The 12,226-nt window shown below is 39.8% G+C and overlaps 1 protein-coding gene across 2 annotated transcripts in view; it reads left to right on the top strand.

Annotated features, from left to right (window-relative positions):
- The window catches only part of ncaldb (neurocalcin delta b), a 19,469-nt gene extending 7,677 nt beyond the window's left edge, over positions 1 to 11,792 (top strand). The window contains exons 2-4 of one of the 2 annotated variants that reach the window (XM_005917542.3): positions 5,568 to 5,998; positions 7,932 to 8,037; positions 9,588 to 11,792. In XM_005917542.3, the coding sequence (XP_005917604.1) occupies positions 5,621 to 5,998; positions 7,932 to 8,037; positions 9,588 to 9,682 (579 nt within the window). In that variant the 5' untranslated portion in view covers positions 5,568 to 5,620 and the 3' untranslated portion in view covers positions 9,683 to 11,792. Of the gene's footprint in view, positions 1 to 5,564; positions 5,999 to 7,931; positions 8,038 to 9,587 lie in introns of both variants that reach the window. The other variant, XM_005917541.2, reaches the window with a different exon arrangement.
- The last annotated feature ends 434 nt before the right edge of the window (positions 11,793 to 12,226 follow it).

The following is a 12,226-nucleotide window of genomic DNA, read 5'->3' as shown; positions in this document are numbered from 1 at the left end:
AGCTAGTGAATTAACTAGCTTTTATGAATTAACTTATAATTGTATGTACCTGCGTATGGTACAGGTACATACAAAGGGCCAGAGTACAAGACAGATAGCAGCTCACACTGGGTAAAAGCCATGAAGTTTTAAAATCGACGAGAGATGGAACCTGTCTGACCTCCAGCAGCAGCTCAATCCACATTTTAGGAGCCAAAACTGCAAAGGCTCTGTCTCCTCTGGATTTATAAAATATCTTTGGGACAGTCAAAAGCATCTGGTTAGCTGATTTAAGAGCACACGATGGTGTGTAAAGGTGAAGCAGCTCAGACAAATCAGAAAGGTTCAAGACCATTAAGTTGTGTGCTCTCTGTTTGTACCAGTTAAATTAGTGCAGCACTGTTTTGTACCAGCTGTGAGAGGGAGGCCTGGCTAATTCCAATCAAAAGACAGTTAAAATAATCCAGGCAAGAGGCATGGATCAGTGTCTCTAGGTGGCTTGTAGACAGGATGGACTTGAATTTTGATAGCCACCTCATCTGAAAGATAGGCGACTTAACCACAGTGTTGACATGTGACTCAAGTTTTATACTTAGATTAGTGATGCTGGATTTTTTTTTTAATGTGGGGCCAAAGAAGAAAAGTCAAAGGTAGGGATACAGCTGGAGCCACAGGATTTAAAAAGGATGACCTCAGTCTTTTTTCTGTAAAAATTATGGAAATTCAGCGCTGTCCATCCCCTGATGTCATCAAGACAATCAAGAACCAATAATTTAAAGGAAAATAGATTTGACAGTCATCAGCATATAAATGAACACTTTCAAAATTTGATATTCATTCAGGAAGGCCTTCAGCTGGGTGTAAATAGCTTTTTCCCCCCTAAGGTAACTTGGAGATTGGCCTAAAGCCTTTCAATGATGAGGATGTACAGATCCTGAACAAGGAGGAACACTGGTTTGAGTTGAGTTGCCAGTTTTGTCTCTGCTATATCAGTTTATTCTTGTGTGATTATTTCAGCTCTTTAATGGTATGTACGGAAAATTAGCAACAATAAGCAAATTTTATGTAGAGTGAAAATAACCTTAAAAGCAACACATAGACATATTTAAACTGTCAACATGCTTTAATCCACCTCTGCTCTTTCCTTTTTTTGTAAAGCCATTAAGGGCAATACTAATTAACCTTCCCCCTCTGGTTTAAAGTAATGGAGAGAGGACGTATTAGCTGGCTCAGTTCCTCCATATTAATGTTTAAACAGCAAAGCTGGAGGGACTCTGTGTGATTAGGACCGCAGCTAAAAGCAAGCAAACTAACAAGCCATCAGTCGTTGTAGGAAGTGCCGTTTCATTCTTTTCTGACTAATTATGCGCTTTTCTTTTCTTGTTTATTTGGGCCCACTCACAGCGATAAACAGGAGTGATTGCAGGGTCAGTCGTCATGACTACGCAGGACCAAATAATCAAAAAAATGTACCCGAATCCATCGAGCAATTAAAATGCAGATTCGAGGCTGTGGTGGCACCAGTCAACGCGTCAGATAAAGGATGAGTTTATGAATGAAGTGGAAATGTCAGAAAATGTAGGAGAAAAATAAATGTTCAGAAAGGCAGATAAGCTAAATATATAAGCTTATATAAAAGATAAGCTTCTTGTCACAGTCGAGCTGAAGGAAAAAACAAAATAAGGAGCAGCTAAACTAGAAGTGCAATATATATATTTCAATATCATGCAATACTTTTTCATACCACAGTCAGTTCACAAGTTACTGTTTAATACTTGAAATGACTTCATATTGTCCCACATATTTGTAAATATATTTGAATTTATTTGGCTTTGACTCTAATCTCTGCCCAAGATTTCTGTGTCCTCGGTGTATGTGTACAAATGGCAAATAAAATATTTTATCTTATCTTTTTAAGCTGAAACTAAACTAAACCAGAGGGTTGGGCACACGTACGTAACAGAAGCTGTGTTTTTGTATGTTAGGCGTAAAAATGTATTTTGGATGTGATAAGATTTCTTATAAAGATGGATTTTAAATGTGGGGTTCAAAGACACTTGGGGGTCTGGAATTCATAGCGGGAAATGATTTGATGGGGGACTGTTTAGACCATTAATGGGTACTACTGGTTATTAACATTGATTGCCTTCAAGTTCCAACAAACCCGGATCATCTATTCACTCGGTTTGCAGTTGTCTTAGCAATCCTGGGTATGCAGAACTTGCTTCTTAGTCCTAAGCTGTAAATACTGTGTTATCTTTTCGTGGATGATAAAATGTCTGTAAGGAATCACTACTTCTTGCGGGACAACCATTCACTGAGGGGCAGAGTGACTGCTTCATGACTCTTTGGGGTCGTACAGAAGTGAACTAACAAAATTAGCCTTTCAGTATCGCAGGATGTTTCTAATTTTAGAGATATTGCACTCTGATTCTTACATGTGAATCAGTAACATGATGTGAGGTTTTTGTTTTTGCTCTAAATGCGGTAAACAAGTAAAATAAGCAAATAAACAAAATAAGCTAATGTGTTTTTTGCAGGCTCAATAATTTATGAACTGACACCCTGAAGGTTTAATTTCATACAGTGACTTTTAGGACTATTAAAGCTTATTAGAAGTGTGATAATTAACAGACGTGCCTGAAAAAGGAGAGCCGTAAAGGTCACCAGACTCACTACAGGAATCACTGAATGCCCATAGGCTGTATATAAAAGATGGTCACAGTGCCTCAAACCTGCACTCTTTTTGATGTCCAGCAGGGGGCTGGTGCAGATTCCACAGAAGTCTGTGGGGAATCAGACTTAATGCTTACTTACTAAGGCTTCAGTGGGAAAGGGTTCAATCTGTATCCTCATCCTGCTTTTTTTCACACTCAGTTTCACTTCACCACAAAGACATTGTGACTTCTGCCACATCTCCAGGGGCTGAGCTGAAGGATCAACAGCAGTACAAACATAAACAAGAGCAGCCCACATTACCAATTGGTCAAGGTGTTTTTGCCCTCATGTAACCAGACACAGCTAATGTGCTCTGTTACTTATACAACAAACACTGGTAAAATTCTGTGTAGCATACACAGACTACCAATTTTCCACAAAAACATGCGGTCCACAGCAGGCTATAGCCTGCAGGTTAAGCAAAAAGCAGCATTCCTTAAAATCCGGTTTAAAAAGGGTTAAAAATAACGCCAAAGATCTAGAAGACATCCTGCAGATACCAGCAGAATCCTGAGGAGTGTAATGTTTAGGGAACGGTGTCCTCAGATTAGTGTGTGTCTTTAATGGGTTTATGAAAGGATAAAGCCCCCCTCTCTGTCCATATATCAGCTATACCCTTCAGCTCCAGACTGTTTGCGTCTGTCTAATTTAAAGGCACAGACTCGCTTCCCTGTCCGTACATCCACCGTGCAGTCGGAGACCCCCTCCCCTCCGTGTGGCGTTTTGCTCCAGGATAGGTGTGTAAACAGGTGCTAATCTCTGTTCCCGCTGCCGCAGAATGGGAGTGAACTACTGGTAAAACAGCAGGGAGCTCATCTGAGGTGGCTGCCGCACTGTCTGCGCTCATTGTTTACTCGGAGTTAATTAAAGGATTATAGCCGCCTGTTTATGGAACATGTGTGAGTGTGAAATAAAAGAAGACGAAATTGGATTTAAGAAAAACCAATAAAAACACAGACTGTTTAATTCAAGGCGCGCGCACACACTTTCACACTTGCTGCAGGATTACTTAAACTACTGTCACTGCTAAATGAACTGATGAGGGTTAAATCTGTTTCCTGCCTTTTTTTTTATTTTATTTTTTTTCTGTAGCAGAAGTTTGACTTAATCCTCTTAGCTATAAGAGCTCATGCTGTTTCCACAGTGTGTATGAAGCTCTGTCAATGAATTAATGGATCAGCTAAATGAGCAGAAAACTGTCTGCATACATGATGATGATGATGATGATTAAGAAACTGAAGACTGTACCTGTATGTTTCACTCAAGAGCTTACAATAGACTAACGTGTAGTTATTGTGAGCTAATAAGTTCACATGTGTTTGTTTTTGCTACATTTTATGAGGTTTACAAGTTTCATTGTTAAGATTTGGAATAGGAAAAAGGCCAAAAGCCTGAGTGTAAACAGAGAGGTCCTGGAACTTTATTACCCTTCCTGGAGCAAAGTACCTCCACTGCTTCGACCCGACCTGACATTGCTGATTGTATCTGTCATTATCCTCGGCTAAGCTTTTTACAGCTTCCCTCTTTCTTTAGCCTGAAGAACTCAGCAGCAAGCAGTGTGACAAGGGAGGGTGCTAAACATATTAGCTACAGGGGAAGACGATGAACTGTGTCCTCTGCTGAGTTTCCTTTCTGCACCAAATTATTAGTTATGGAGGAGTGCAACATTTGTCACACTGTGTTTATCTTACTTTCCTCAATCAAAATGAAAGAAAAGCTGTCAGATGTTTTGATACCAGCTCAATAAGCCATCTCGGCTGCGATTACAGAGGATGTTGATAGCTGTGTCTGCGAGAGAGCCTCAGAGTTCATGCAGGAAATGAAAGATGCATCTGCAGAGATGCATGCACAGGCAGAAAGGCATGTTATAGGTGTGGTTGTGCATCTGTCGTAGTGCTACACCATGAGAACATACAATGGTCTTGTGTTGCAGTTGCTTGTGCACAAGATCAAGCTTATGCTTTCCTTTTATCTAGTGTGTGTGTGTGCGCGCGCATTTTTCCATTTAATCAGCCACCAAATAAATGAAAAAGATAAAATCACATAAGATAAGAGAGCATGTGCTAGTTCAGCGCCACATAAGTGATTTCCCTGCAGAAAGATAAGAAAGAACAGTGGAGAATATAAACAGATTTAATCAGTGACATTAATTTAATCAAAGGCATTAAATAAAATTTATAAATGGTACAAATTATTATTATTATTATTATTATTTGTATACTGTTTTTGTCCTTCCTATTTTTCATTCTTTCTGACCCTTGTGCTGCTCTAACATGTGAATTTTCTGGGTGTGGGATTAGTAAAGTCTTCATCCAAGGGAAAAATTATAAATGCACATTTTACCAAAGTTTGTTTGACATGAGCAGCACAAGTAAATGTGACGTTACAATGCTAGGACATGCCAAAACACCTTAAGGGATAGGTTTACTGCAGTTTACTGTTTTTTGCTCTCATCAGGCTAATTTCTGGCTGCAGCATGCACCGATAAACACAGAGGGAGACCAGCATTTAGCAGATAATATTGGACTGGATGTTTATCAGCTGATGGCAAACTCGACTCAGCGAATGAAGCTGTTGTTCCGTGGGTGATGAATGTATATTGAGCTATTCACTCACTCATATGACAGAGCAAAACCGTTTTTCGGCTGTAAAATGTGGATTTATTGCCTTGCCTAAAAATAAAAGCTTGTGATGAATGGTTTTATGTAAATATGAGATATTTACGTGGAAAAGTTAAAGTGTGAAAATGCATTAAGCGCTTTTATTCCCATTTATATCTGCTTCCCGCCTCCTGTCTCAGTAAGCCTCGAGGTCACTGCAGATGATTTTCTAACAACCTTTTAATGTCTTCTGTTTTCCGCTGTCAGCAGTCTAAAGCATCGCTGCCCTCACACCGACTACAGCCTCAACGCAAGCAGTGACCATGGGTAAACAGAACAGCAAGCTCCGTCCCGACGTCATGCAAGACCTGATGGAGAACACGGACTTCACCGAGCACGAGATCACCGAGTGGTACAAGGGCTTCCTGCGGGACTGCCCCAGCGGCTCTCTGTCCATGGAGGAGTTCAAGAAGATCTACGCCAACTTCTTCCCTTACGGTGACGCCTCAAAGTTTGCTGAGCACGTCTTCCGCACATTTGACGCCAACGGAGACGGGACTATAGACTTCAGGGAGTTCATCATCGCTCTGAGCGTGACCTCACGTGGTCGGCTGGACCAGAAACTGAAGTGGGCGTTCAGTATGTACGACCTGGACGGGAATGGGTACATAAGCAAGGCCGAGATGCTCGAGATCGTAACGGTGGGTCTTGCTTTGTTTTTTTTGTTCCTTTCTAACTTTATTTCCCTCCATCTTTCTGCTTCTCTAGCTTTATGTACCCCTCAGGCTTTTTAGAGGGAGCTGCATGCCATCATGCTCCCCTGCTCATAAAACTATTCCTGCAGTGGAGCAGTATTTTGCTCAGCCATCCATACCAGCTGCTGCATCATATCTGCTTTTGTGCTCTGAACCATTTCACTGCCCACAGCGGGGAAAGCAACGATGTGTAATTTAAGAAACCAGCAGTTCCTCTCTGCTTCCCTAAAAAAGACTCTGCTGCGATGTGTGGTCCACCTTCTGATTGTCATATTGGCTCAACACTAGTTGGGACAGCTGCGCACTTCCCCATCGTTACTCTACAGGAAACAGGCTCCTCGCCTTATTGGACGAATGCTTCAGACGTCAGTCGGAGCATCACGTACGCTCTCACACAACCCAGCAATCCTGTACACATGTTGTTACATCACACGTTGCGGCGCTAAATTGAGCCGAGTACCAAAGAAGGTGTAATCCCATTCTCCAAAGTCGGTGTTGTTTATTTAAAGCGCATGCGTAAGGTGAGATGGAGCCTATATCTGGACATGATCCGATACATTAGCTGTTCCACGCAGGCCGAGTTTGAATTTAGTCTGTAAGACACAGGGTGGCTGTGGCTACAATGTAGCTGCCATCACCAGTGTGTGAATGGGTGGATGACTGGATATGTAAAGCCTTTTGGGGTCCTTAGGGACTAGAAAAGCGCTACACAAATACAGGCCATTTACCATGATGAATTAAGTTTCTTTGTAATAAAACTGTTTAAAAAAAAAAAAAGTTATAGTCATATTATGAGGAAAAAGCGGTGAACTAGAGATTTTTAGCTAATCCAGTCGAAGGACCTATTTGTCCATCCATAAATTACAAGAACCTCTATGCTTTCATGACTCATCCAGTGGGAACGCTTTCTGGCCAATCAGCGGCATGCATTCTGTTGACGTCACATTTGTGGGTTGACTCAGCTCACCTGGAATCCTGGCAGAGATAGTGGGGGGACACCAGGTTCTGCCACCTCATGGCACACCCTAAAATGCGGGCCGAGTGGGTACTAGTGGAAAAGAAGTAGCTTATGAGATGATGAAATTAATCACCATCTAATTTTCAGTTGCAATGATGAGAAAATTCCTCACGATAACAACAAATGTTTCACTTGTTCTCCCATTAAAATCATCCCATGCAGAGATACAGGAATGAAAGGAAGGTGGGGGGGGGGGAAAAAACCCGCCACCCACAACCCTTCAGATTTAACAAAATCTGAATTAACAAAAGTGATTTTCATATTTTTTTAACCTTTTTTTTTTTCCATCCATCCATTCGCTTCCGCTTATCCTTTTCAGGGTCGCGGGGGGCGCTGGAGCCTATCCCAGCTGTCATAGGGCGAGAGGCGGGTACACCCTGGACAGGTCGCCAGTCTGTCGCAGGGCATTTTTTTTTTTTTATTGCGGAAATTTTCTTCTGCTCCATATATTTAATAAAACCTAAAACAAAAATGTCAAAGAGTATTTCTTTTCTTTTGTTTGTTTGTTTTTTTTTTACATGAACGCTTTCTGTTTATTTCCCTGCGGTGAAATCAGGCAGCAAAGAGTGAAAAATAAATGAAAGGGCCACTCTATCTTGCTTCTTCCCTGCAGAGATAAGTTGATCAATGGGTCACTAAGATGATCTTTTTTTGTGCACTTTGCAGTTGTGCTTAATGGACTCCAGTTTTCCACTGAGATATCATCTGTTTGTAATGCATTACAGCCACTCTTAGAAAGTTTGAACCTGCATAAAAGGACATTAAGGTTATTTTGTTGTTCAGTGCACGAAACACTATTTCGGCACTATTTTTCCCTCAAAATGTACATACTGAAACTGTTTTCCCTCCATCTGTCTTCAGGCCATTTACAAGATGGTTTCCTCTGTGATGAAGATGCCTGAGGACGAATCCACACCTGAGAAACGCACAGATAAGATTTTCAGGCAGATGGACACAAATAGAGATGGTAAGGCTTCCTTATTATCTGTTCTTATTATTTCCATTTATTAATGTCAGCAAAGGATGCTCGTGTTCAACATTGCAGTTTTCAAATAGTTTGTCTACAATACTTATACATACTCAGCGTGAGTATGTATAAGCTCTGGTAGTGGAGAGAGGACACTAAGTTTTATCAAAAGCAAGCACTTTATTGGCTGTTTGTAGTCCAAATACTACACTAAGTAAGTATTTGAAAATCAGAAATCAACACAGAAAACGTGGACAACATCAATAGATGATCTGCAAGGAAAATGGGACTGTTTATACACTGAGAGCTGATGGGGAATGAAACAAATGTGAAGGCAATCAAGACGATTGTAAAGGCGGGAAGTAAAAAGGTCGAAAGCAAGGAATTTAAAAAAGGGTGAAACTGCACTTCTATAAGGAGGCAAACGCTAAATAAGATCTAAAGAGGAAGAAGAGCCACAGGGTTGAACAGAGGGAACTAAAAAACCCAGGAAGAGAAATTCAAAAAACCAAGAATTCAAAACTGACACTAGCCCACTAAAACTCCATAAATTCAATAAGAAGTAAAGCCTCGTCCAGACAGGAAGTGATTCCCTCATCGCCTATCGCTCTGAAGCCAACAGAGATTCCAGACTCCAGTCGCCACGGTAACCCTGCAACCTATGCATTACCTTGCAGTCGCTTATAATCTGTGCCCCAATGGGTAGACGCTTGTATCGCTCGCCTTGTAGTTGAGAAAAGTTCATCTTAGGATCCGCCCCCTTTGCATTGCCATTTAGTAATTACAAATGATTTCCTGTGTGGACGCAGCCTCACGATCACATTTACAAGTATGGAAACCCTCAACCTGACAGTAACAACAACAACAAAACTAGCAAGTCTTAAACAGCAGTGAAACTAAAGAGAAATCACAACTTAATAATAACATTAACGGTGATGTTAATAATAAAAGCAAACAAAAAAGCTCAAAATCCACACAGAACCCTGGAATCATGACAGGATCTCCCTACAATGAGATCAGTCAGCTATGACTGTCTACAGCAGCTCCACCCACCTTCTGTTCAAACCTTCTGTTTGCATGGGTTGTCTAATAAAGAGAGCCAGATTACGACACCACCCCACACACACAACGCACATCTAAATTTTGAAGGTGCTCTTCAGATTTAGAGGGAACTGTTTCACTGGCAGCAGCAGCAGTTATCAGTCTTTTTAACTGCTTTGTTTTAAATTGCGCCATTACAGGAGAGGAGGCCTGTTACTTTATGGCTCACTGCTTTTTCCAATTTTTTTTTTTTTAGTTTTATTGCAGCTACATTTTAAGCACAAATCCATTTCTTGATTTTTCTGTGTCTGTCCTTAAAAACTGGTTCCCACTCACAGTTGGTGCGGTTGTGCTTGTTGTCTCTTCCTCCTCCTGCCAGCTTTTGCAGCAGTTCATGGATTATAAAAAAGAGCTGAAAAATAATGAATATATATATTTTTTGAAGCTGCTTTTTAAAATTGAACTATTCATATTGCAGCACCTGTTAAAGTCATTTATGTCTCTCACAGGTAAACTGTCCCTGGAGGAGTTCGTCGAGGGAGCGAAGAACGATCCCTCCATTGTCCGACTGCTTCAGTGTGATCCCAGCAGTGCTGGGCAGTAAAATGAAAAAAGGACTTTTTCCACTGCAGTTTAATAGATTTAACACATTTTCAAAATCTCTCCCATCTGACACACCTGAGATTTTTCTCTTCCACATGGGATACCTCGAGCTTTAGAGGCACATGAACGCAAACAGACACAGATTAACATGCACATGCTACAAATAGTATATAATCTTTCAGATTCCTACATGCACACACGGCTCATGCGCCTCTACGCCTGGTCAAAAACTCCAGACAAACACATGTGGGTTATCTCACATAAGGTACAGATATAAGTCAAAAGAACTGAAATCCCATCAAAGACTTGTGAAACGCAGACTGAAAGCTGTGCTTTCTGTCTGAGAGGACGGCCAGTGAGGATAATTCAGCACATTTGTGAGGTACTCTGAGCCAAATCAAGTTTTGGCTGTTTGTTTTCCTCCCCTTTGTTGTTATTGAAAGCATTATTCCTGATGTAAAGGGAGTCATGCTGGCTTTGTTCTGTGTGACTGACTGACTGGGTGGTTCTTTAAGTATTGCAGTGTAAATCCATGTCAACACTGGGAAAAAATGAAGTAAGTAAGCATGGGCCTAAAAGCGTTCTGAGCTTACAGTACACTGAAGATCTGGGAATTGTAGTTTTTAACCAAAGAGTAATTGTAGATGGGGATGAAAGATTATTATTTTTTGTTTATTTTTGTCTTTTGTTTGAATTTTTTTTTTGTACATTTTGGAGGAATGTTACATGGAACCAAAACTGACTCAGATGTCTAAATGAAGGGGAATATCGTGACTACAGATTACAACCATCTGCTTCTTTGAAAGTGACTTTTCATGCCAAGTTCTGTATCCACACCCACACATACAGTATGTACACACATAAATTTTAACTACGAATACACGAACTTGGCATATGCATAGAAACCGAGCTGTGATTCTCCTTCAACTATAGTTCAACAAGTATATAATTTGAAAATCAAAGATAGATGTTATATGAATATATATAGTACGTACTTATATATTCTTTTACTCTGTGGTAACATTGTAGCAATTCGCTGCAATGGAAGAGATTCATTTTAAAATGTTGACATATAAATTATTGGAATGTGATGATGAACATTTTCTTTTCTTTTTCTTGACAAACATGATGTGGAAGAAAGTTGTACAGTATATTCACTCATATTTATGCTAGAGATGTTAAAAAAAAGGAGAGGACCACACATATTGCTATGCATTCAGCTTTGAATATCATCTGCTGCATTTTAAAACTTTTAAAAGTCTCCTACACTGATGTAAGATAATAACATGCCGGCAGTTAAGTTTTTCCACTTCTCAGCGTCAATGTTTAAATTCCAATGTAATCTTACATTCTTGCGCAAATGTGACGTCGTGTCCTGAACGTGCAGTTTTTGTCTCACGTGCAAAAAAATAAAAAAATCAATCAATTTCAAATTGATGCTGTGACAAATGTAAATGATAACGGTTGCTTAACTGACAGGTCGATGCACTGACGTTACCGTACATAACCACCTTTATTTGTGAAGCACTTTAAAATGACCACAATGGACCAAAGTGCTGTGCGGAGGAATAAATAATACATAGTAAAGAACTACAACACACTAGCTCACATGAGGTATAAAATACACATTTAAAAATACAAGTGAAATTAATAAAACACACAAAACATTAAAAGTAAAACAGCCATACAATAATACAGATGAAACAAGGGTGAAATAAAGTCAGCATCTCTCAAGCAAAAGGTTTTTTAGGTTTTAAAGCTGAACATGATGTAAAGGAAGTCTTCTTGTCTGGATAAATGTGATATTAAGGTGGAAAAATGATAATAATTAACACTGTTAACATTTCAATGAGGTGATTGGTACTACAGTCTCACATGTCATTTCAATAGAATCTTGTGGTCAAGTGCCAAATGTAGAGGAATTTTAAAAAAGGAAAAGAAAAAAACACAGTATTGTATCTGTTTATACTGTACAGCTGTGACCTGTCGAACAAAAAAAATAAAATCCAAAAAACTGTCATTTTGTAGATTTTGTATTGTTAACTTGCAAAATGTGTTCTGTGTAGGATGTCCATTTTGTTATTAAAATAAAGATAAAATGGGGGAAAAGACTTATTGTTTTTTCACTGTCTTTAATGATATTTAATTTGAAGACACACTGTTAAGGAAGTTGACTGGAAAAATGTCTACGTCCAGTAATTGCTTTGTAATTTTCTCTGCAGGCACCTCCACATGGGTTATGTTTGTGATGTTATGACAGCTACAAATACATATTTCTCCACAGGATTAATTAGTTATAATTTGTGGCCTTTTGACTCCTCATGCCATAGCAGTCTTATAATCCCCAACAGATTATATACAAGGCTTAAAAAAAGTGGAAAACAATAATGCTGGATATCTGTATTCATATGGTCTGGGTAATGTGTTAGGAACTAAAGAATGCCATATTGTTTAATGGAAATGGAAATGACCAACCCACAGTGGGCCCCCATGTGGTTGTGCGTGTGCCTGACAATGTCGGGGCATGCTACTAATGAGTTGATGG

Source organism: Haplochromis burtoni, unplaced genomic scaffold (genome assembly GCF_018398535.1).
Source record: "Haplochromis burtoni strain Fernald_Lab_line unplaced genomic scaffold, NCSU_Asbu1 Contig_25, whole genome shotgun sequence".
Classification (NCBI taxonomy): domain Eukaryota; kingdom Metazoa; phylum Chordata; class Actinopteri; order Cichliformes; family Cichlidae; genus Haplochromis; species Haplochromis burtoni.
The sequence above is the reverse complement of the archived record's forward strand: the minus strand, read 5'-3'. Positions and strand labels throughout refer to the sequence as shown.